The sequence below is a fragment of the Neoarius graeffei genome, chromosome 12 (assembly GCF_027579695.1).
Source record: "Neoarius graeffei isolate fNeoGra1 chromosome 12, fNeoGra1.pri, whole genome shotgun sequence".
In the NCBI taxonomy this organism is placed as follows: Eukaryota; Metazoa; Chordata; class Actinopteri; order Siluriformes; family Ariidae; genus Neoarius; species Neoarius graeffei.
Genome location: NC_083580.1, coordinates 63,670,921 through 63,697,610, shown reverse-complemented (window position 1 = coordinate 63,697,610; position 26,690 = coordinate 63,670,921). Strand labels below are relative to the sequence as shown.

Here is a 26,690-nt window from a genome sequence, read left to right as displayed (position 1 = left end):
AGCTAAGTGAGCAGAAGATGAACTGATCACCAAAAGGCATAAAGGTAAAGAAGAGATTTCTTTTCAGCGTTTTATGCAAGATTTGTGTATTATTTTTGTTTTGTACAATTGGAGAGTGAAAAAAGAAAAGGAACACCATGCGAAAGTTTGGGCACCCCAATACATTTGAGTGCTCAGGTAACTTTTACCAAGGTTCCAGACCTTAATTAGCTTATTGAGCTGTGTTGTTCAAATTCTTCGTTAGGAAAGGTCAGATGATGCAGATTTCAAAGCTGTATAAATTCTCTGACTCCTCAAATTTGTCCCTAAAATCAACAGCCATGGGCTCCTCTAAGCGACTCCATCGCATTCTGAAAAATAAAATAATTGATGCTCACAAAGCAGGAGAAGGCTACAAGAACATAGCAAAGTGTTCTCAGGTATTTGTTTCCACAGATCGTAATGTTATTAAGAAATGGCAGTTAACAGAAACAGTGGAGATCAAGGTTAACAGATCAAGGTTAACTTATGTCTGGAAGATGTAGAAAACTTTCTGAAAGAACTGCTCGTTGGATTGCTAGAAAGGCAAATAAAAATCCCTGTTTGACTGCAAAAGACCTTCAGAAAGATTTAGCAGACCCTGGAGTGGTGGTGCACTGTTCTACTATGCAGCAACACCTGAACAAATATGACCTTCATGAGAGAGTCATCAGAAGAAAACCTTTCCTGCATCCTAGCCACAAAATTCAGGTGTCTGAAATTTGCAAATGAACATCTAAGCAAGCCTGATGCATTTTGGAAACAAGTCCTGTGGACTGATGAAATCAAAAATAGAACTTTTTGGCCACAATGTGCAAAGGTATGTTTGGAGAAAAAAGGACACCAAATTCCAGGAAAAGAACACTTCTCCATCTCTGAAGCATGGGTGTGGATCGATCATGCTTTGGGGTTGTGTTGCAGCCAGTGGCACAGGGCACATTTCATTGGTCGAGGGAAGCATGGATTCGAATAAATACCAGCAAACTCTGGAAGCAAACATCACACCATCTGTAAAAAAGTTGAAGTTAAAAAGAGGATGGGTTGGGGGCGTCGTGGCTCAGGTGGTTAAGGCGCCATACCATGAATGCGGGCGACCCGGGTTCGATTCCGGCCCGAGGTCATTTCCCGATCCCTTCCCGTCTCTCTCCCGCTCATTTCCTGTCTCTACACTGTCCTATCCAATAAAGGTGCAAAAAGCCCAAAAAAAATATCTTTAAAAAAAAAAGAGGATGGGTCCTATAATAAGACGATGATCCAAAACACACCTCAAAATCTACAATGGAATACCTCAAGAGGCACAAGCTGAAGGTTTTGCCCTGGCCCTCACAGTCACCTAACCTAAACACCTTTGAAAATCTGTGGATAGATCTCAAAAGAGCAGTGCATGCAAGACAGCCCAAGAAGCTTGTAGAACTGGAAGCCTTTTGCAAGGACGAATCTGTGAAAATCCCCCAGGTAAGAAGTGAAAGATTATTAGCTGGCTACAAAAAGTGTTTACAAGCTGTGATACTTGCCAAAGGGGGTGTTACTAAGTATTGACCATGTCAAGTGCCCAAACTTTTGCTTCAGGTCCTTTTCATTTTTTTGTATTTTACGCCTGTAAATGATGGAAATAAAAATGTAATATTGTGGAAAATATTAAAGAAATGTGTCGTCTTTACCTTTATGCCTTTTGGTGATCAGTTCATCTTCTGCTCACTTAACTATTCACAGTAACAGACATTTTCAGCAAGGGTGCCCAAACTTTTGCATGCCACTAATATATGTGTGTGTGTGTGTGTGTGTGTGTATAAGCTAGATAAATCAATTTATATTGACTTACGAACAGGAGTGGGATTAAATAAGTTTTTACTTCAGCCCACTCCTTTTTGGACATCTCATCTCATTATCTCTAGCCGCTTTATCCTGTTCTACAGGGTTGCAGGCAAGCTGGAGCCTATCCCAGCTGACTACGGGCGAAAGGCGGGGTACACCCTGGACAAGTCGCCAGGTCATCACAGGGCTGACACAGACAACCATTCACACTCACATTCACACCTACGGTCAATTTAGAGTCACCAGTTAACCTAACCTGCATGTCTTTGGACTGTGGGGGAAACCGGAGCACCCGGAGGAAACCCACGCGGACACGGGGAGAACATGCAAACTCCACACAGAAAGGCCCTCGCCGGCCCCGGGGCTCGAACCCAGGACCTTCTTGCTGTGAGGCGATAGCGCTAACCACTACACCACCGTGCCGCCTCCTTTTCGGATATGTAAACTCAAAACTGCTTAGTGTGTCCTTGTTTGTATTTTTGTTTTGATATATTATTACCTATATTTTTTATGGTTTATTTTCTAATTTAGTGGCTTTTTACGTGTTCTTGTTGCAAATGCTGTTTTGCTTTTCTTGTTTTCTGTTTATTTATTCATTGTTTGTTTACATGTTCAAAATAAAGATAAAGATGTAACCGAATCAAAAAACCTTAGAAAAAATTCAAATGATGAGATCTTGATAAAAACATGTTTAATACTCGTAAGAGTGTATGAGAAAAAGAGAATTAAATGGGGGGAAAAAAAGATTCACAATGACAAGTTCAAGGTGACTTGGTTGTTGGATCATCAATGCCTCAAAGTAAGGTGAGAAGCATGCATATTGTGAAGCATGTCAGTCTGCTTTCTTGATCCATTTTCTTCAAAATATGGCACTCAGAATGCAGGAGAATGCACTACACTAAGTAACTTTAAAAACGCACATTGATAAAACTTGCTGAATTCGTGCTGAGTTTATCTCAAGAAGAAAAGAAATACATCATAATGGAAAAATAACTTCGTTCCGCCCGAATAAGTTCCAAATCTGTGCTCAAATCAGAATTTAAGGGAGTTGTACTCAATAACGTACAATATGACTCGGGTAGTCAATGACATGGACAGGCTTTAATTTTCAAACAAATTTTGCATACACTGTACACACACAATCTTGCCTATAAATACCCGGGGGAAATGATGGGAAAATTGTCATTATTGAAGATGCCACGCCTAAGCTAAAATCAACGTGAACTGACACCCTCAGTCACTGCTGCTGAGACCCCTAGACGACACAAACCCAGAATCTCCAGCATGACGGTCCGAACATGGACCAACTGTCACTTTGAATTTTTTTATTGTGAATTAATTCTTGAGTTTGACAATAAATGTCCTTTATCGTTGTTTCAAGATGTGTGTGCATTACATACAATATCATAAATTTCAAATATATGCATGGATCTAAAGTGATATCGTGTTGAATTCCACTGTGCATTTTTAAAGTTACTTAGTATATTTTACATAATTTTTTCATAATTTTCCGGGGTGGGGGAGTGGATATGCCCCTGGACCCCCTAGTAGGGCGCAACTGTGTGTCATAATCTGATATACCACTTTTCATTCTCTGGGGGTTGGCAAGTATGCAAGCGAATGTCATGGATCACCCCATCAGGTTTATTTCACTATAATGACTGGCTCGCTGTACATTCTCCCTTACATTTTGCTAGGACTTATGAATATACTGTATATGTAAATATTCCCTTTGGAGACACCCATGTCCTCTCTATACAAAACAGGTAACTGGCTAGTGAAATGCTAGCACACTAGCAGTAAACATAGATAGCATTTCAGTATTGGAGTCTCGGTCATTCTCAGATATTTAATTAACATGAAAAACCTGTCAAATGTACCATAAATACCACAATTTTGTTCATCACTAACATTAGCAAAGGTAGCAAAATTAGCACTAAGTGCACAGGTTCTGCAGTTAAAAGTTTCTGGTTACCATATTTCAGTGGTACTTTAAACCAGTGTTTCGGTTAAGAAACACTAGTTTAAAGTACCACTGAAATATGGTAACCAGAAACTTTTAGCAAAAACTAGAAACTGAGCAAAAGCGCCATCTAGTTGGCCGTGATTTTTTTTTCCAAGTTGAAGCTAATTTTTAGTAGGGTATGATTGCTGAGTTGCATCCAATGTTACATCCGCCTCATTAGATATACAAAACATGAAATGGTGGTCAGCTAAGCTCATTGATCACAAAGCGTGACTATCACTGAGGTGCCTTGTTAGTCGTTAAAAGGCCCTACGCTTCCTTTGTTTTGGGCTGCTCAAATCGAAAAAAAAACAGTGAAACTGATAAAAGTTTCTTCCGGGTTTCCCGTGAAATGATAAAAAAATATATATATTAAAAAAAACGGTGAAAGAGCAAAGAATTTTACCAAAAGACGATGAGAAAGGTGGCTCTTGAACCTTTCACTGCGTTCGAAGGGAGCCGATTAGAAGAACACCCGAGTTTGCAGTGATCACTTCATGAAAGGTTTGTTAATTCATCCGATTTATTTCGCTTGGATTTGCAAATCAGTTTTCTCACCATTTTCTGTTATTTTGTGATGTTTTGAAATTCAGGAGACATTTAAGTCCTTGTGCGTTTTTGTTTACTGTTTGATCATGGTCACTGTATAGTAAACTAATGCATATATAATACGCGTAATACCCAGATCTTTAAAGGGGTTTCTGTGGATCTTTGTGAATGATTTACCCGGAAGAGAAGAGCAGGGAGGATTGAGAATCGGGCAGCTGTGGTTTGTTGACACCCGATACTAAAACTTGTAGCGTCCTAGCAACCATCCAAAGACACATACAAAAAGCCCAAAAATTTCTCTTTACCCAGGCATAAACAATACAGGATTTATCTTGTAGTGTCCTGATCCCCGGATCTTTAACCCAGCCACATATAAAAAGTTTTACGCCTCCTTGCTCTTCCAGGTTTCCTTCTGTTTGTCCGTGTAAAACGATGTCTGCAGCACCAGGCAGTTCGAGATGTCAGCGAACTCAATGAATGGATAGTTTTCTAACTCGTAGGAAAAATCCTTCTTTGTGAGCGTGTAAGGATCTATCCCACTGAGTGGTTTCTACAGCCACTTCTTTTGAGTGTACTTCTTGGTTTTAATAACTTGCTTGTTTTCTGTACACAAACATGGCAATAAGTTCTTGTGTTAATCGCCCAGACTCCACTTTTGGATCATTAATCCCTTTTGACTGAGAACGCCCTGCATGCATGGTTTGGCTTCTGGCACATCCATACAGTTTTAAATACAATACCTACAATTAAAACATTTGTTTTTACTGCATTTATTTAATTCCTGGGCTCCCATCTGTCACAGGGAGTGATGTTGCATCCCATTAATACACTTTACAATAGATTATTAGATTCTAATAGAATAGATGAGCCAAAATAATTGGGGATCTTTTTTAATGGGCCCAACTCATTACAAGCATGAATAGATGGGCCTTAAAGTAGAAAAGGTTGAGAACCCCTGTTTTAAAAACTAGGACCAGACTATTGTGGGATGAAGGACAAAGCCTTTCTCTCATATCATAAAATATTCAGTTGAACAGGCCCTGGGATTAAAATGAGTCTGTCTTCATGGTAGAAAGCATATAATTATCCACCAGCTAGTCAGAACACAGAATTTGCCAGTAAACGGGATACAGCAAATGATGAAAGGATATACAGTACTTGTTATAATAAATAAGAAGAGATCAACTTATATATTGCTGAATTGCTCACTCAGCATATCTGCTTTCGCCATCTCATATGGACACTACACCACAAAAGCCTAAAAGCAAAAACACACCCTATCTGGAATAACATGCATTAGGGGATGCAGAGGCAACAAAAAAAGAGGAAAGAATAGCTGTTACTGGAGTTCCAGTGAACTGTGTTCATATGATTGTAAGCATTATATCAAAATATACTCAAAAATATACTCCTTGATCCTAGACACGCCCATCCTCCCTTTGTGTCTTCCAGTCTATTGATTACTATGTAATATAATACGGGCAGTTAACTGAGCAAAGCATGAGTGTGAGTGAAGGGGTTCCTAGGCTCGGATATTGACACAAAGATCATACAAGATGAGGCAACATGACCATTATACAACTGCCCCGAAATAACTTGCTTCTGGTTCTTCATATTCAAACTCAATCAACTATGGTTATGTTCAGTAAATTTTATGGGGGCGGCACGGTGGTGTAGTGGTTAGCGCTGTCGCCTCACAGCAAGAAGGTCCCGGTTCGAGGCCCGTGGCCGACGAGGGCCTTTCTGTGCGGAGTTTGCATGTTCTCCCCGTGTCCGCGTGGGTTTCCTCCGGGTGCTCCGGTTTCCCCCACAGTCCAAAGACATGCAGGTTAGGTTAACTGGTGACTCTAAATTGACCGTAGGTGTGAACGTGAGTGTGAATGGTTGTCTGTGTCTATGTGTCAGCCCTGTGATGACCTGGCGACTTGTCCAGGGTGTACCCCACCTTTCACCCATAGTCAGCTGGGATAGGCTCCAGCTTGCCCGCGACTCTGTAGAACAGGATAAAGCGGCTAGAGATAATGAGATGAGATGAGGGTACTTGGATATTTCTTGATACTGTTTACTATTCTAAATGCTGAGAATAGCATTTGGAAATTTGACATAAGCATAAATTTGACATTTGTCCTGGCATTATGTTCTTACTAAACAATGTACAAGTGAAGAAGGTGAAAAAGTCCAGACCTATAAAGAATGGTAATAAGAGTGCAGTTTGAATCGACGAGTGAGGGAAAGAGGAAGAGAATGAATGAGCAAATTGAGCTGTTAAAATCTCATCTCATTATCTCTAGCTGCTTTATCCTGTTCTACAGGGTCGCAGGCAAACTGGAGCCTATCCCATCTGACTATGGGCGAAAGGCAGGGTACACCCTGGACAAGTCGCCAGGTCATCACAGGGCTGGCACAGACAACCATTCACACTCACACCTGCGGTCAATTTAGAGTCACCAGTTAACCTAACCTGCATGTCTTTGGACTGTGGGGGAAACCGGAGCACCCGGAGGAAACCCACGCGGACACGGGGAGAACATGCAAACTCCACACAGAAAGGCCCTCGCCGGCCACGGGACTCGAACCCGGACCTTCTTGCTGTGAGGCGACAGTGCTAACCACTACACCACCGTGCCGCCCAGCTGTTAAAATAACCTTGCTATACTATAAACACATTTTTCTCTCAATATAGCCAGGCCTGTGAATGTAAAATGTTAATCATTGAGCCAACATGATGAAACAAAATGGAAAAAAAAAAAAGAACATAGCATACGTGACTAAAATACTGAGTACAATATGAATGTCAGTAAATTTAGGATTTTTTTTGTTTCCATGTTACAGCTGTAGTTAATGATAAAATTATGATTACGGTATATAAAATAATTATAATTTTATATTATATATTAAATAAACTGAAATTCTTGTTAGCATAGTGGTAAGCATCCTTGCCTGTTATGTAGAAGACCAGGGTTCCATTCCCTGATGGGGTAAGTCTATATTTTGGGGAAGCTATAGCCTAAAGGTTAGAGAAGCAGCTTTGGGACCAAAAAGTTGCCTGTTTGATTCCCTGGACCAGCAGGACAAACATGAATAAACAACACTTTCCCCTCGATATCCATGGCTGAAGTGTCCTTGAGCAAGGCACCTCACCCCCCAGCTGCTCCCCAGCGCTGTAGTGCAGCTGGACAGTGTTCACTTGTATGTGCTTGTTAACTGCTTCAGATGGGTTAAAGCAGAGCCTAATTTCCCTTTGGGGATTAATAAAGTACACAAAAAAATCCCAATAGGTTACAAGGTGTTTTTTTTTTAAATACACAGAACTAACCCTTCTCCATTAGCTTTCAGTTTGCTTTGTGACAAATCCATTCCTTTTATTCATAAAAGATTCCAGACACATTGTATGCCAATACGGAGTGTAGCTAAGGTTTTCTTAAAAGGTTATCAGACAATGCATTACAAGAATTATCATTTCTTAATAATGCATGGACCAAAATGAACGAATCTTCCAATCCTGCCAGGAAATGGTCACCAGACATAGAGTACCCGCTCATATCAACATGTAAGTCAGCATGTAATGTGATGCAATCCAATTTTTCAGTGGACTACTAGGTATTGATTTGTACTATTTGTCAGTTGGCCTTGAGACATTTTTATGATCATAAAAAGCAGCGTACAAGTTCAAGTGGTCTTATTTCAACCAAAATATATTGATATCAGAACATTAGTGTTTTTGGGGTGTATGAAGACAGCACCACAGTACTATAACTTTTGGATTTACAGTAAATGTCTCATCTCATCTCATTATCTCTAGCCGCTTTATCCTGTTCTACAGGGTCGCAGGCAAGCTGGAGCCTATCCCAGCTGACTACGGGCGAAAGGCGGGGTACACCCTGGACAAGTCGCCAGGTCATCACAGGGCTGACACATAGACACAGACAACCATTCACACTCACATTCACACCTACAGTCAATTTAGAGTCACCAGTTAACCTAACCTGCATGTCTTTGGACTGTGGGGGAAACCGGAGCACCCGGAGGAAACCCACGCGGACACGGGGAGAACATGCAAACTCCGCACAGAAAGGCCCTCGCCGGCCACGGGGCTCGAACCCAGACCTTCTTGCTGTGAGGCGACAGTGCTAACCACTACACCACCATGCCGCCCTTACAGTAAATGTTCAACATGGATATGGAGAACTTTTTGGAAAGCTGGTGCAGAGCATGTTAGACAACAATAAAGTGAGCGACATGAGACATAAAATCTCATGAAGAAATTTAATAGAAATGTGTTAACCCAGATTTCAGTGTTCCAACTGCTCGCTGAATTTACACCAAGAGGCGTATATGCCATACACGAACCATTTAAGGTTCCTTAAACGTTTTTCTGGTACACAATGAGCTGAATAATGATTTCCCACCTTCCATGTAGATTTATAGCGGAAATTTTTATTCGTAGCACCAACAAAAATGGTTCCATCAGAAGGTGAAAAAGCTACCCCTCCATCACCTTTCCAACACTTCCAATTTTACCCGCGGTTTCCATGACTACTGAGAAGGTGATGAGATGCACGTAGGCCCGCCCCTTTTGTAAACATGCCATTACTCAAATTCACATAAACTGGAAGGCATACTCAATGACCAAAGAATACAGATCATACTGTAGGTAATAACATGAGCTACACTGTCATTTGGCAGGATAGACTAATTGAGCAGACACACAGTCACAAGTCGTTCTTGATGAATCATCTAAGAGTGTTTAACACGGAATAACGTCTGGAAATGTTTTATTCACGTTGGACTCAGTTTGCACGGGAATGCATTCCAGTAAAAGGTTCATGCATGCTCCATTTAGCCGTCTGCATTACATCCTAGGTCAATAGCAATTAGGTTATCAAAAACAAGCTTTTAAAAAAAATAAAATCTGCTTTCTATTCAACATTTATAAATCAATCAATCTGTGACAGGAAGGAAGAGCATATGTTAGAGTGCATCTTGCATTGCATTGCATTGCATTTCTCACCTTTTAAAAATAAAAGCATTAGGTTAACTCTTATTCAGCCTATGAGCACTTTCACACCTTACCTCTTCCCGTCCAGCCCCGTTCAGTGTGGGCGCCTCTCCGGTCACCGTCACCCCCTGCATCCTCAGTCGTTTTTCTCTTTTTGACGTGCATATATTGTTTCTGTTGTTGCTGCTGCTGCTGCTGACATGTCCTGGGTCCAGACTGTCCTCTGGTCCAGCATCAGGACCTTCCTGCTAGGATGATGTGTCTCACCCCATCTGAAAGACGTTTGTCCGAAAATAACCCGTCATCCGCGCGCTGGATAAAATACAGCTCTGTTCATCAGAAATGATCGTGTCCTTACCCTCCCCTTCACGCCTGGGCGTGTTATTTGGTGAGGTTAGGAAGGCACGGGCATCCCTGAAAGCGCGTGCAGGTCAGGAAATAACAGGTAACGTTCCGCTTCACTTACTCTGCACACGGTCACAGCAGGCGCGCGCGCGCACCCGGTGATTCTCTCTCTCTCTCTTCCTCCCCGTAACTCAGTTTAATTCTTATTTGAAACCGATATTAACGACGCACGCGCTAAATCCTCTGTCGCATTTTCTGCCCACCCCTCGAACCGCGCTTACACCTGATCGGTCACGCTCGCTGCTTGAGTGACGTCATGACCACGCCCACATTCCTTCGACTTTAAAACAGCGCAGTTAATAAAAACAAAACGGGTGACTGTCTGACCCATCTGGTAGTCTAAACACACATCACATCACATTATCTCTAGCCGCTTTATCCTTCTACAGGGTCGCAGGCAAGCTGGAGCCTATCCCAGCTGACTACAGGCGAAAGGCGGGGTACACCCTGGACAAGTCGCCAGGTCATCACAGGGCTGACACATAGACACAGACAACCATTCACATTCACACCTACGGTCAATTTAGAGTCACCAGTTAACCTAACCTGCATGTCTTTGGACTGTGGGGGAAACCGGAGCACCCGGAGGAAACCCACGCGGACACGGGGAGAACATGCAAACTCCGCACAGAAAGGCCCTCGCCGGCCCCGGGGCTCGAACCCAGGACCTTCTTGCTGTGAGGCGACAGCGCTAACCACTACACCACCGTGCCGCCCTAGTCTAAACACTATTACAGCAATAAGATATTTCTGCCACTATACACTATATTTTGTCGCCTCGCAGCAAGAAGGTCCGGGTTCGAGCCCCGGGGCCGGCGAGGGCCTTTCTGTGCGGAGTTTGCATGTTCTCCCCGTGTCCGCGCGGGTTTCCTCCGGTTTCCCCCACAGTCCAAAGACATGCAGGTTAGGTTAACTGGTGACTCTAAATTAAGCGTAGGTGTGAATGTGAGTGTGACTGGTTGTCTGTGTGTCAGCCCTGTGATGACCTGGCGACTTGTCCAGGGTGTACCCCGCCTTTCGCCCGTAGTCAGCTGGGATAGGCTCCAGCTTGCCTGCGACCCTGTAGAACAGGATAAAGTGGCTAGAGATGATGAGACGAGGTCCTGTGTAATGGATTTGATGAGGTGTAGTAATGAATGTTTAGAAATGCACTTTTTCTTTTATATTTAAGTTTTACTTTCAGTAGATAAGAAAACAAATGGAACACTGAAGTAATTAAAGATGTTTTCAAAAGTCAAAGTCTCTCTTTCTCTCTTTGGAGAGAGAAAAGGGACTTTGACTTTTGAAAAAGAAAAGCTTGCCTGCGACCCTGTAGAACAGGATAAAGCAGCTAGAGATGATGAGATGAGATTCTTAAAGTGGGATTTTTTTTTTTTTTTTTTTTGCAACTGGAAATACTAATGCTTCTCAAAAAATCAGAATACCATGAAAGTTCCCTTTTTTTCATAATTTAATTCAAAAAGGTAAACTTACATATATTCTATATTCATTACATGTAAAGTGAAATATTTAAAGCCTTTTTTGTTGTAATTTTGATGATTATGGCTTATAGCTCACGAAAATCAGAAATCCAGTATCTCAAATTATTAGAATATTCCCTAAGATCAATCAAAAAAAGGATTTACAATACAGAAATGTCCAATTTCTGAAAACTATATCCATTTATACACTCAATACTTGGTTGGGGCTCCTTTACCATGAATTACTGTATCAATGCGGTGTGGCATGGAGGTGACCAGTCTGTGGCACTGCTGAGGTGTTATTGAAGCCCAGGTTGCTTTGATAGTGGCCTTCAGCGTATCTGTATTTTTGGGTCGGATGTTTCTCATCTTCCTCTTGACAATACCCCATAGATTCTCTATGGGGTTCAGGTCAGGCAAGTTGGCTGGCCAATCAAACACAGTAATATCATGGTCAGCAAACCATTTGGTAGTAGTTTTGGCACTGTGAGTAGGTGCTAAGTCCTGCTGGAAAAGGAAACCAGCATCTCCAAAAAGCTCATCAGCAGATGGAAGCATGAAGTGCTCTAAAATCTCCTGGTAGATGGCTGTGTTGACTTTGGACTTGATAAAATACAGTGGACCAACACCAGCAGATGACATGGCACCCCAAATCATCACAGACTGTGGAAACTTCACACTGGGCTTCAAACACCTTGGATTCTGTGCCTCTCCACTCTTCCTCTAGACTCTAGAACCGTGATTTCCAAATTAAATGCAAAATGTACTTTCATCTGAAAAGAGGACTTTGGACCACTGAGCAACAGTCCATTTCTTTCTCTCCTTAGCCCAGATAAGACACTTCTGACATTGTCTCTGGCTCAGGAGTAGCTTGATATTAGGAAGGCAAAAGTTGTATCCCCTTTCTTGAAGATGTCTGTTCATGATGGGTCTTGATACGCTGACACCAGCCTCAGTCCACTCCTTGTGAAGCTCTCCCAAGTTCTTGAATCAACTTTTCTTGACAATCATCTCAAGACTGCGGCCATCCCTGTTGCTTGTGCACCTTTTCCAGCCACCCTTTTCAGCAATGACCTTTTGTGGCTTACCCTCCTTGTGGAGGGCATCAGTGATCATCTTCTGGACAACAGTCAAGTCAGCAGTCTTCCCCATGATTGTGGTTGTGTGTACTGAACTAGACCGAGAGATACACTGTGTTCATACTGTTTTACTCAAACTCGAAATATTCTAATATTTTGAGATGGTTTTTTATGTTTTTGTACTGTATGCCATACTGATTAAAATTAAAATAGAAAAATGCTTGAAACATTTTAGTTTATGTGTAATGAGTCTATAATATATAACAGTTTCACTTTCTTAAATAACTGATGGAAAATATTGAACTTTTTCACAATATTCTAATTTTTTTAGATGCACTAGTATATAAACAGAAAATATCGCTAATATCCCAGACCACCCCAGGTGTTGAGGCATGAGGTGGACAAATTAATAAATAACACCACGTGATAATATGGACAGGACAAGGTTGCATTTGGTCTCTGAGATCCTAATAAACAATTTGGCCCGAAAAAAAAAAAGTCCGATGCTCCATGAACTCGATATGATTTATGTGACTCTAAAAAGAGCTGTTACTTGAGGTCAGATTTTGGTGACAAGGCTTTACTCCAAACCCTGTGCTTATTTTCAGAATATATGCACATATTAAATAATATATGTTTTGTGCAGGGTGGTGTAAGGGTTAGCACTGTCGCCTCACAGCAAGAAGATCCTGGGTTCGAGCCCTGTGTGGAGTTTGCATGTTTTCCCCGTGTCTGTGTGGGTTTCCTCCGGTTTCCCCCACAGTCCAAAGACATGCAGGTTAGGCTAACTGGTGACTCTAAATTGACTGTAGGTGTGAATGTGAACGGTTGTCTGTGTGTCAGCCCTGTGATGACCTGGCGACTTGTCCAGGGTGTACCCCGCCTCTCATTCATAGTCAGCTGGGATAGGCTCCAGCTTGCCTGCGACCCTGTAGAACAGGATAAGCGGCTACAGATAATGGATGGATGGATGTTTTGTGCATTTAATAGACCAAAATTAAATAAATAACACACACACACACACACACACCCCTCTCAAGAGAACAATCACAGAATTGACAGTTTTTGGGAAATAAAATCAGAGCTATTCAGATATGATCAAGAGTTCTGTGTGCCCGTTGTATCTTCAATAACAGAAAGGTAGGCCAAGTTACAGGACATGGTGGCATGCCAAGAATCAGGATGTTCCGGTAGACTATGATCTTTGCCTACATGCTCAAGCTAACCCACAGATGGCGCCATGTCCTGATTTACAGACCTTTCCCTGTGTTACCTTCTCTCACAGCAATTTTCCAGCAATACATAGCAGTGTTTGGCTGATAAAACTGGCTTGGCTGGTGATAATTTTAAGTATTGTAAGTAATGTAATGCTGCATTTTGTCCTTCTACTTGAAACCTGGCCTTTTACTGTACCAAAGGCACTTCATGACAAGTTTTTTTTTATTATTTTGAAAAAAAAAAAAAGAGAGGGGAGAGATTACATTTTATTTGCCAATATATCATGCAATTCAAAGTCATCCCCAAACATTCAAGTACAGTATAAAAAGAATACTCCACATTCATTCAAGACCTAAAGGCTATAATTATTTTATCTGTAATAACCACATAAATAAAATTCAAGAAAGTGTAATATATTATACTAAATATGACAACTAGTAGGCTGTTGAGCAGTGGTGGCTCAACATTTAAGGCTCTGGGTTTCTGATCAGAAGGTTGGGGGTTCAAGCCCCAGCACTGCCAAACTGCCACTATTGAAGGCCCTTGAACCTACCTGTTCCAAGGGCCCATCATGGCTGACCCTGCGTTCTGAGTCCAGAGTCCTAATAAGCTGGGATATGGAGAGGGTGGGGGAGTAGTTGTTGTACATCTGTACCCTGTGCATTTTAATTGTCATCTTAATCAAAAGAAATAAATGGTCTATAGTAATTACATATGAAACACACATTGTAGGACATTTCTTCACACATCCCAAACAGGAAGGAAGTCAGAAGGGTGTCAGAGCACAGGGTACAACTTCTTGGTGCAAGTGTTGGTTAAAGGCTCATGGTGTCAGGAATGCGCCTGGTGGAGCTGGGATCTGAACTCTCAATCATCTGATCTAAACGATACTAACTGACCACTTCATCCTGATCTGAATCATCAGAAATGGATAATTTTCCAGGTCATCTATCATTTCAGCATTAGTCAAACACCAGCATCAGCATCACTCAGCGAGTGAGGAGAACAGGGAGACATGCTTCCTCCCCGGTTTTGTGCCTTCCTTCTCCTGCTTTTGGATTTGGCTTTGGCAATCCTGCTGTTGGGATGTTTGACCTGGATGTGACTGTACAGGTTGTCTTGTGTCTGAGAAGTCAGGCCACACTCTTCACACACATACAGCTTGTCTCTGCGTTCCTTATAGGCGTACTGTTGGAAGACACCATGAACCTTTTTAAGGTGAGCCTCCAGGGAGCATCGCTGAGTGAAGGCCTTCTCACACACAGTGCACTTAAAGGGCCGTACACCTGCAAGAGACATTGTCTGGTTTAATGAGGCATGACAAAGAGAGGAAGAGAGAAAAAAAAAAAATGGTAACACGTGTTGACCAGCTCACCTGTATGGGTGCGCACGTGCCTCTTGAGGTCAAAAGTGTCATTGAAGCCTTTCCCACAGTATTCACACGAGTGCCTCTTAAAGTCGCTATGAGTCCTTAAATGGCGTTTCATCACTCGGGCAAGACTGAAAGTCTTATGGCATATTGGGCAGGAAAAAGGGGAATCTGGTGTGGTTTGAGAGACATCCAATGCCTCATTTCCCATCTTGGCCATCTGCATAAATGAATGGAATCAAGAGAAATTTTACATCTAGGTGACACCAGATAGTGAGATGTAAAATTATTTATATTCAACAATGTCAAACAGTACCAAATACATTAAAAGGACCTTCAGTATGAGCAAATTGTGAATACAATGTTCTGAGCGCATCTCATCATCTTTAAGATTACACAAGGAGTTCTTAGATACAAATGTACAGTATCCAAGTAAGATTATCTACTAAAGCAAAGGGGAGATTTGGGCTGAACATACTGTACAACTGCAGTACTTGGATAATTATCAGTAAAAATGTTGCATAGAGTCAATTATGGCAAAGAAAAGACAGGTCTAATATTAGAATTTTCTTAAATTTCCCCAAAATGTAATTAATCTGACCTTATTTTTGGAGCAGATGAAAGAAGGCTTGTGTGAGCTCGGCTCTTGCACGGCAGAGGAGGACAGCTGGGCAGTCAAGCTGTGAGATTGAGATTGCGTGTGTGGGGTCTTGTTCTGTGTGGTTGAGGGACAGACAGGCAGCTCAGCAGGGCTGTGCTCACACTCTTCATGGCCACAAGGAGTGAACACACACACTGAAAAGCAAGCAAAACGAGCCTATTACACACCATCCAGTTAAAGTGCATATCATGGGTAAATTCAGGAGCAAGATCAATGTAATTCTCCTATTTTATATTAAACTTTGGTCAAATATCTGTCACATTCTGGATTCTCTGCAATTTTTTTTTTTACCTTGCGCAATACCAGAAAAATTCAGTTGAAATCAAGTCATTTGAGGCAAATTGGTCCGCCTCTGAAAAAACTTGGCATTTGAATTTCCTGGGAAACATTGATTTTCGGGCGGCACGGTGGTGTAGTGGTTAGCGCTGTCGCCTCACAGCAAGAAGGTCCTGGGTTCGAGCCCCGGGGCCGGCGAGGGCCTTTCTGTGTGGAGTTTGCATGTTCTCCCCGTGTCCGCGTGGGTTTCCTCCAGGTGCTCCGGTTTCCCCCAAAGACATGCAGGTTAGGTTAACTGGTGACTCTAAATTGACCATAGGTGTGAGTGTGAATGGTTGTCTGTGTATGTGTCAGCCTTGTGATGACCTGGCGACTTGTCCAGGGTGTACCCCGCCTCTCGCCCGTAGTCAGCTGGGATAGGCTCCAGCTTGCCTGCGACCCTGTAGAAGGATAAAGTGGCTAGAGATAATGAGATGAGATGAGACATTGATTTTCGTGACATCATCTGCGGGACACCTCCCTCTGAATTAGAGGTCTGCGCGGGTCGGATTTTTCAGTCCCGCTCCCGCCCGCATTGTGGAGTCCCGCTCCCGCAAAGAATTATGATTTTCAGTCCCGCTCCCGCCCGCCATATTTTGTCCCGCTCCCGCCCGCAAATCCCGCATGATGCAGACGTTCGCGTCATTTCTCAGGAAAGTTCTTGTCTTGACGCAGCGTGATGGTGCCCCGCCCCCTACTTGGAGTGGATTTGAGCATAAATATCTACAGCTCACGTTCGTTATTATTTACCTTGTTTCTGAATTCAGAATGTTGAAATGGCAACATGTAGACCTAATAATAATAATAATAATAATTTAAGTAGGCTAATCATTTAAGTATGCACTCTCCCGTGGTGCGTCTCCTATGAATAATTAGTGTGAAAGGAGAGATGGATCGCACTCTTGAACTTATTCTTTTAGTTACATTTCTTTTCAGTTGTTTTTAGCAGCAGAAGGAGACAAACGTTTCGGCTGTTGCCTTTGTCAGTGTCTCTAATAATAATAAACAATAAAAGACGTAATGCACGTAATTCCAAGTGGAAATTTGGTATATTTATTGTTCAGCCATACAAAACATTAGGCTAACCCAGTTTACATTTGTAAAGCATTTCTAACTAGAATATCCTAGTATGTCAGAACCTTTTGGCACTTATCACAGCAAGCAAAGGGCAGCTGATTTCCCTCCGCGTCGTACACGAGTGAGAATGATTTCCAAATGTCCGATTTCAGGACTCTTGACTTTTTAACGGTAAATGTACCTCTTTTTAAAGCAGCACTTACTTTTGAAGCACTGTGAGCTTCAGTAGAGGAGCTCTGCTCTTCTGCCATAATCGGAGATCTCAAACACGGAAGAGGAAAGGAATCGGAAACGTACGAGAGATATTTATCCTCTCCTGGATCAGAATCAGAATTCTGATGACCAGCTCATCTAAGGTGTCATTGAGGCATCATGTTAGGCCAAGTTTACATTAGACTGTATCTGTCTCGTTTTCTTCGCGGATGCACTGTCCGTTTACATTAAAACGCCAGGAAACGGGAATCCGCCAGGGTCCACGTATTCAATCTAGATCGTGTCTGGTCCGGTGCTGTGTAAACATTGAGAATACGCGGATACGCTGTGCTGAGCTCTAGCTGGCGTCGTCATTGGACAACGTCACTGTGACATCCACCTTCCTGATTCGCTGGCGTTGGTCATGTGACGCGACTGCTGAAAAACGGCGCGGACTTCCGCCTTGTATCACCTTTCATTAAAAAGAGCATAAAAGTATGAAAATACTGCAAATACTGATGCAAATACTGCCCATTGTGTAGTTATGATTGTCTTTAGGCTTGCCATCCTTCCACTTGCAAGTGGTAAGTGACGCGCATGCCCGACATGCACTGAGATCACACACACAGCGGCTCAGTCCCAAATCACTGCTTGTGCACTTCACTCGCGCGCTCTGTGAGCTGCGCAGGGCCGGAGTGCGCACCCTCCAGAGGGCACTCGCTGTTCAGGGCGGAGTGATTTGGAGCACAGGATGTCTGTGGAGCCGAGCGTATCCGTGTATTGGTGTTGCTGTGTGCACGCGAATCGTGTATTGGTGTTGCTGTGTGCACACTAATCGTTTTAAAAACGTTAATCTGATGATCCGCTGATACGGTCGAATGTAAACCCCACCTTAGTGTGGGTCACTGGAGGCTGGGTGTGAACGGCGAGTCATTAGAGTGATCAAAGGATTGCCCGTTAGGGTGATCAATGGCAATCTGACTCTCTCTGCAAATTTAGGCATCTTAAAATGTTTTTATTAATGCCAAATAAAATATCCAGCACAAATTATATATGATAGACATAAATTAATAATTTATAAATTTTATTTTAAACACGTTTTTAGTTAGCGGGACTGCAGCTTATCACCGCGCCCGCATTGTGCACTCCCCCTCCCGCAATGAGATTTCAAAATTTGTCCCGCGCCGCACTGCTTTGCGGCGGGTCCCGCGGGACTCCCGCGGGAGTGCAGGGCTCTACTCTGAATCCTACGTCAGCGCTGGTTTGTTTATGAGAAAACGACCTGGTGGTTTTCTGCAAATTTCTTCAACGTTATCACGTAATTATTAAAATGGTGAACAAATGTATCGTAGGAGGGTGTAGCAACACCAATCTTGATGGGATTAGTACTCAGTTTCCCAAAAGACCGGACAATGAGAGAGAAATGGGAGCACTTGGTCTACACAGGCTGTGCACTTAAACCTTGCAAAGCTCTCGCAGCCTGCTGGCGCTTCCGCAGGTGACGTCACGAATCTGGCTCCAGACTCCCTTGGGATTTTTCCAGACGTGTTTTATTTTTTTCTGCTGTAGACGGATGGCCTTGTGCAAAATTACCCTTCTGGATGAGTGTGTAAAGGGACATACTTTCATATAAAAAAAAAAAAAAAATTGTTCCAGAATATGCCCTTTAAAGGAGTATCAACAATTCCACCAATGTGTCAGGACCATGTCCTGCTCAGATTGCTAATTTCCCCTTCTCCAATACACTCAATAAACCTTGCAGTTATTTGGCAAGATAAATCAGGGAGCATGGAAAAAAAACAAACTGAGCCAGTAACTCATCAGGACCTCAGCTGGACACCCATGAAATAAAAATCAACAAGATCCACACAATAAATGTGGTCCATGCTGATGGGATGAAGCCTATGCAGAGGATTTCAAAGGGAAAACATGCACAGTGGCCATTTTCAGTGGCCCTCACAGACAACAACTTGGGAAGTTCTCTAATGCCGCTTTTCCACTACAAACGCGGCTGAGTCGGGCTGAGCCGTGCCGTGCTGAGTCGGGCTGAGTGGGGCTGTTGGAGTTGCATTTCGACTACAACCGTGCTGAACCGTGCTGGCTGGAAGTGGGTGGACACATTGGGTGGAGTTAGCGAAAGTGGGTGGACGTCAGGTGATGTCGTTAAGCAGCGCAAACAGTGACATCAGTGAGCTTTTAAGCGGTAGTCTCACGACCCGAATAGTAAACAATAAACATGGAGGACATGGAGTCGTTAGTGTTGCTGGTCTTGGTGCTGTGGCTTGTTGTCACCGACAACGCGGACAGATACTGGCAAGAGCGTATAGATGAGGCGAGACGCATAAGGCTTCAGAAATTCTCGTAATTCGTAATTATTCTCCTTCCGGGTTTGCGGTGTTTACAGATCCCAGCGCGCTCGCGGGGCGTGTGTGGGCATGTGAGGACACTCCTCCTCACCAATCAGTGCACAGGGGAGTGTCTGTTCACGCCCCCAGCCTCACTCGGCACGGCTTGGCTCGCTTCAGCCCCACTCCAAAATGGTGCGAGTTTTAGGGGCTAAGCAGGGCTGAAGCGAGCTGAGTCGTGCTGGTTTTTGGTAGTCGAAACGCGAGCCGTGTCGGGCTGAAGCGAGCTGAAGCGAGCTGAAGTGAGCTGAAAAAGGGTAGTGGAAAAGGGCCATAATGGGCCTTTTCCACTACCCTTTTTCAGCTCACTTCAGCTCAACACGGCTCGCGTTTCGACTACCTCAGAGCAGCACGACTCAGCTCACTTCAGCCTTACTCAGCACTCAAAACTCGCACGGTTTTGGAGTGGGGCTGAAGTGAGCTCAACCGAGCCGAGTGGGGCTAGGGGCGTGAGCAGACACTCCCCTGTGCACTGATTGGTGAGGAGGAGTGTCCTCACATGCCCACACACGCCCCGCGAGCACGCTGGGATCTGTAAACACCGTAAACCCGGAAGAAGAAGAATTACAACAAAGAAGATGATCAGAAAACTAGAAGATGGAAGACCAACCCAAGCGAGGAAAGGCCAGCCAGCTTATTGTTTACTATCCGGGTCGTGAGACTACCGCTTAAAAGGTCACTGATGTCACCGTTTGCGCCGCCTAACGACATCACGTGACGTCCACCCACTTTCGCTAACTGTACCCAATGTGTCCACCCACTTCCAGCCAGCATGGTTCAGTGCGGTTGTAGTCGAAATGCAACCCCAACAGCCCCACTCAGCACTGCACAGCTCAGCCCAACTCAGCCGCGTTGGTAGTGGAAAAGCCCCAGGCAGTGCAAACAGTGACATCAGTGAGCTTTTAAGCGGTAGTCTCACGACCCGGATAGTAAACAACAAACATGGAGGACATGGAGTCGTTAGTGTTGCTGGTCTTGGTGCTGTGGCTTGTTGTCACCGACAACGCCAACAGATACTGGCAAGAGCGAGCCAAGATGAGGCGAGGCGCATAAGGCTTCGTAATTATTCTTCTTCCGGGTTTACGGTGTTTACAGATCCCAGCGTGCTCGCGGGGCGTGTGGGGGCATGTGAGGACACTCCTCCTCACCAATCAGTGCACAGGGGAGTGTCTGCTCACGCCCCTAGACCCACTCGGCTCGGTTGGGCTCGCTTCAGCCCCACTCCAAAACCGTGCGAGTTTTGAGTGCTGAGTAAGGCTGAAGTGAGCTCAGTCGTGCTGCTCTGAGGTAGTCGAAACGCGAGCCGTGTTGGGCTGAAGTGAGCTGAAGTGAGCTGAAAAAGGGTAGTGGAAAAGGCCCAATAGGCCTGGGATTATGGACAGTGGTGGGTTTAGCTAGCTTTTTGTACCATCATTGATTAACTTGAAGTGAAAAACAATGGTGCTTTCAGACAGTCACCCTTACTCAATTGACAAATTAAATGATCACATTACTCCCAATATTCTTTGCACTGTTACAGGTAGTCGTCAACTTACGACCTATGCGACTTACGACTGATCGACTTTATGACCGTCTGGTTATGACTGGCAAGTGTTTCCCAGCTGAGCTAGCTGAGTGTATGGCAGTTTCTGCCCCAGCTCCCGGCAGCGCCTCTCGCCGCGTACAACAGTTTCCACCCCAACTCCAGGTACATGCGCAGTCTCTCTCACGCTCCCTCGTGCACTCAGTCATACAGTTTCCGCCCCAGCTCCTGGTTTATGAAACGAGCAAATGCTCCCACCAGTCCGAGCGCTGCAACAGCTGATGATGTAGACGACCCACAGCCAAGCACCAGTGATGCCAGCGGTCACTAAATTTTGTATTTTGCTATGTTTTACATTTGTATTTTGGTATGTTTCAAACTAAAATGTTTTCCATTTTTCACACCTGTATTTCATATTTTTTGTTTTGCACATATTAAACGAATTGTACTGTATGCAGTGTAGTATGCAGTGTTTGACTTAAACCAAATAATGAGCCAAGGTAATGAAATAAAAGTGTTGATAAAATAAGACTTTAAGATGATTACAATATCATTACACATCATAATATACTTGCGTTCATTTAACATAGGCCGACTTACGACCAGATCGGTTTACGACCGGTCAGTCGTAACGAAACGCAGTTGTAAGTCAACGACTACCTGTATTTTGATTCTAAAAGTTGCAACCAGAAAGATTACTTATAAATGTAGGTCACATTGAAAGTATGAAACAAATAAAATAAAAAACAAACTGGAAACTATGAGGGAATTATCTAATGGAGTGTATTATGGACTTTTTTTTTTTTTAACTGGGGAAGCCTCTTTTTTTTTTTTTTTTTTTTTTTTTTTTAAATGGGGAAGCCATGGCCTAATGGTTAGAGAAACAGCTTTGGGACCAAAAGGTTGCTGGTTCGATTCCTTGGACCAGCAGGACTGGCTTAAATGCCCTTGAGCAAGGCACCTAACCCCCAACTGCTCTGGCAAGAGTGGTGGCCTACCTTGTGTCTGATTAGCCAAAGAAAAACTGATGATGTGATTATCAGTTTGGGCATTGAACTCAACTGAACTTTTTTTTAACTACTTTTCTCCACCTTCCCCTATTGGGACAGTTTTCCTAGTACACCACTGCCACTGAGAATTTTTCTAATTCAATTTCATGATAAAGATACTGTACTTTCTTAGACGAGTGTTTACACTTGTTTCTTCCATCCAATACTGTCCTGTGGTATCCAGTCACTGTGCCATATCCTGTATATTCAGTACTCATTTCACATTTTCATCTGTTTGTTCTTTATGTAGTCATATGTACCATGCTATTCTTTGTGTGCATCACCCCATGGTCCTGAAGAAATAACATTTCACTAACTTTGTTGGAGGAGGTGTTTGTCTGTCTGTTCTAAATGTAACTCAAAACGTAGTGAATTACTTTGATTAAATTTTGAAGAAAGGTGAGGCATAGGCTAAGGAACAACTGATTAGATTTTGATGCAAATTCAGATATGAAGAAAAAGAAAAGAAAGCGCAACTTTATTCATCGCACACTTGTGAAATTTCCTCTCTGCATTTAACCCATCTGAAGCAGTGAACACACACACGTGAGCAATGAGCACACACACACACACCCAGAGCAGTGGGCAGCCATGCTAACAGCGCCCGGGGAGCAATCGGGAGTTAGGTACCTCGCTCAAGGGCACCTCGGCCCAAGGCCGTCCCATATTAACCTAACCGCATGTCTTTGAACTGTGGGGGAAACCGGAGCACCCGGAGGAAACCCACACAGACACGGGGAGAACATGCAAACTCCACACAGAAAGGCCCTCGCCAGCCGCCAGGTTCGAACACAGAACCTTCTTGCTGTGAGGCGACCGTGCTAACCACTAAACCACCGTGCTGCCAAATATGGATGCAGATTTAGGATTATTTTGTCTGTTCCCAGCATAACGCAAAAAATAGTGAATGGATTTTGATGAAATTTTGAGGAAAGGTGAGCCATTGGCCAAGGAACAACTGATTAGATTTTGATGCAAATCAGAATACATCACACTAGAAGAGCATTCTATAGAGTGAATGAAAGAGCACTAGAATTCTAGTTTTACTAAGTATCTAGTAGTTCTAGATCTGTTAAGCTTTTCAAAACAACTTGTTCTTTCAGCTGATGTTACATAAGGAGCTCTAATGAAGCTACAAGTTATTTGAATTGCATATTGAATGGCAGTTAGCTTTAAAGTGCATATCACAGGTAAATTCAGGAGCAAGATCAATGTAATTCTATTTTATATTAAACTTCGGTCAAATATCTGTCACATTTTGTGCAATTTTTTTACCTTGCGCAATACCAGAAAAATTCAATTGAAATCAAGCCATTTGAGGCGAATTGGTCCGCCTCTGAAAAAACTTGCCATTTGGATTTCCCGGGAAACATTGATTTTCGTGACGTCATCTGCGGGACGCCTCCTTCTGAATCCTACGTCAGCGCTGGTTTGTTTATGAGAAAACGACCTGGTGGTTTTCTGCAAATTTCTTCAACGTTATCACGTAATTATTAAAATGGTTAACAGATGTATCGTAGGAGGGTGTAGCAAGACCAATCTTGATGGGATTAGTACCCAGTTTCCCACATTGCGCTCAGGTGCATACATGTCAACCTATACGGAATGTCCGTATTTTATACGGATTTGATTCAATAAACGTAGTATACAGGCGTATAAATAAAGTTATACGGATTCTTTAAAAAAAAACTTCAATATTTATTTAGAGCTATAATCAATTCCCACGATGATAAACGTACTGTACACCACAGACAGCCAGTAAAGAGTCTTATGAAATCGCGCGTTATCTTGTGGTAGCGAGACTTCGTTCCACTTTTGATCATGCACACACCGCATTGCGAGAATCCCGCCAACCGGGAAGTCATAGACATATAAACATAGACGCCGCCTTCTGCGTAGAATCATACGTCATCCTCGCCGCCATATTGGATGGGGCAAAGTGGAGATTCTTCCGCCGTCTCTGGTATACAGTAGCCGAGAATAAAGATGCCTCATTCGTGTGCTGCGTTTAACTGTACCAACAGGTTTACCGTCCAAACGAGATCACACGGGATTACCTTTCACAGGTGAGACTGGAAAAATACTTTGTATTCATTCTGAAGGTTTACTGTTATTAATATTGAATAAAAAGTAACTGGGATATATATTGCTAATTATCATTCAAATTTTCGGTAAATTACTTTAATTTGCATCTTATACGGATTTTATAAGGGAAATACGGATTTTGGAGGTTGGTTATACAGGTTTGATTGACCAAAGGTTGACATGTATGCAGGTGACAATTGCATATTTCAGTGCAAAATCGCTCGCTGCTAAACTTGGTGTACACAGGCTGTGCACTGAAACCGGGCAAAGCTCGCGCAGCCTGCTGGCGCTTCCACACGTGACGTCACGAATCTGGTTCCAGACTCCCTTGGGATTAGACGCGTTTTGTTATTTTATTATTTTTTTCTGCTGTAGACAGATTGCCTTGTGCAAAAATACCCTTCTGGATGAGTGTGTAAAGGGACATACTTTCATATTAAAAAAACCCGAATTTGGTCCAGGATATGCACTTTAACCCTCCAAGACAAGTTCTGACTGTGGAGGGCAAAGCCATGGAGCATGAAATCACAAGCCATGATCATCTCTAAATGAACAACAGCTCTAAACTCGACAACTGCATAGTTCCTCTATTCAAGTAAAAACTTTTCATTCAGCGCATATATCCAGTCTTGAAACCATGAACATGAAACCATAGGCTATAAAATCCATTTATATGGCAAATCTTTGTTTTGCAAACACTCACCTGGTGTGTAGATGTCTCCTCGCGCACAGTCAGGTACTTCATTCCAGTTTCTTTTCCCGGAAGTGCTGCTCGTCTTTTTAACCAAAAACACTCGCGGCATTTTTTTTTTTTTTTACTTTCCCCCCTAAAATCTCCTGATAACAATATTTACTTTCAGTAATCTTCCAGTTTTATCAACTTTTAAGCACTTGCCTGTTGCATATTGTCACATTTATCCCTCTTTCTAAATTTTAAGTTCACTTTTACTTCACACGCCCAACGGAACTGAACCGATTCATTCACCTTACACGGCGACCAGGTAAGTCTCACGCATGCGCATTAAAGTAACGGTGCAAACCCACTAAGGTACGCATTTAACACAAGGAAAATAAAAATACTATATTCCTTTAAAAAATCGCTAAAAATGGCCAGGGTTTTCTTTGAAACACACACAAAAAAAAATCAGTATAAATGTATTTTTATTTAATTTAAAATATGTAGCTATCGTCTAAAGAAACCAAGCTTCTCCTTTATATTGTGTGTGTGAGTTGTTTGGCTCATGGGTGTGGACATGTTTAGAGTAATTACTGGGATAGTAGTCTTTGTTGAAGGTGTGAAATAAGAGTCAGTGGGCCTGAGGGTGTGGAAGGTTGGGGTGGGGGTGTATATCCAATTGCTTAAATGTGGACAGCAATTACCATTTAAAGCAGGCCTATTCATTTTTTTTACACCGTCTTGAGTACATCAGTGTAATCATCCAGAAAATGTAATCTATTTGCACTTTGACTAGTTTAATGCAAAGACACCAGTGTTGACACCTAATTAATTAAGTATAGTACAATTTGGGCCATCTGGACTTGCATAAGGACTGTGAGTTTTCATGAAACACTATTTTTCCCCTCTGCAAATTTACAGCATTAATAAGGTCAACCCAGTTTCTGTCCCATTTCTGTGTAGGTTCAGTGTTTCGTGTGTCTTAAGAAAATTTCTTTCTTTCCTATCTATCTATCTATCTATCTATCTATCTATCTATCTATAATTTTATTTCATAATTTATTGCATTTAATTAATTTTATTTTATAAGGTTACTAATCTATTTTTACCAGGGTTTTTTTTTTTCAGATGGTTTATTTTCCCCAGGTCTATTTTCCTCATTTTGTCCATAGCTCTGTATGCAAATAAGAAGGGACTTTTTATTGTCTTTGCCATCTGATAAGGTTTATTCAGGTAGAACAATGGGTCCAAGCCATTAACAGCTCCAAAAGCAAACACACACACGAAACAATGAACCCAAACATTATACACTGTATTGGGGTAAAGACATTTAACACTGTGTCCGTGATGGTAACATTGATAACCATAGCAAATATTTAGTTTCTCTTCCTTGTGTATTCTTTTATATTTGTAAATCTATACCATAAACTAACCTGTAATTTCATGTTATTTTCTGGCTTCTGGAGCTTTGTGTATGATTTATTATTTGAGGTATTTAATTAATAAAACACCAAATACAAGTGATTCCAGGAATTATTCATGCATCTTTTTGAGACTCTACTTAGGATGACACATACTTGGGTCATATTAATGTACTCATGGTGGCAAATGTATTACATTTCAAGTCCACTTAGCAGGATAAATTATTTTAAACATATTTAAATAATATTCAAATGTACCATTTTGTCTATGTACATTATATTAAATGGTCATATTTTCAATGGAACATGTCTAGAACATTACAAATGCCACATAGCTCTGAAAACCAGCAACATGTCCAGGTTTTTGTGC

The 26,690-nt window shown here is 42.5% G+C and overlaps 2 protein-coding genes across 2 annotated transcripts in view; both read right to left on the bottom strand.

Annotated features, from left to right (window-relative positions):
* Positions 1 to 9,528, bottom strand: part of LOC132895001 (transmembrane protein 151A) — a 16,274-nt gene extending 6,746 nt beyond the window's left edge. Inside the window, exon 1 of the mRNA XM_060935155.1 lies at positions 9,461 to 9,528. Within this exon, the coding sequence (XP_060791138.1) occupies positions 9,461 to 9,520 (60 nt within the window). The 5' untranslated portion in view covers positions 9,521 to 9,528. The remainder of the gene's footprint in view (positions 1 to 9,460) is intronic.
* Positions 9,529 to 13,834: 4,306 nt separating this feature from the next.
* ovol1b (ovo-like zinc finger 1b) lies at positions 13,835 to 25,211 on the bottom strand. The gene is made up of 4 exons (XM_060935154.1): positions 24,927 to 25,211; positions 15,519 to 15,712; positions 14,924 to 15,137; positions 13,835 to 14,834 (listed from the first exon to the last, which is right to left on the bottom strand). The coding sequence occupies exons 1-4, from the start codon at positions 25,024 to 25,026 to the stop codon at positions 14,515 to 14,517; spliced, it is 828 nt and encodes a 275-aa protein (XP_060791137.1). The 5' UTR covers positions 25,027 to 25,211; the 3' UTR covers positions 13,835 to 14,514.
* Positions 25,212 to 26,690: the final 1,479 nt, after the last annotated feature.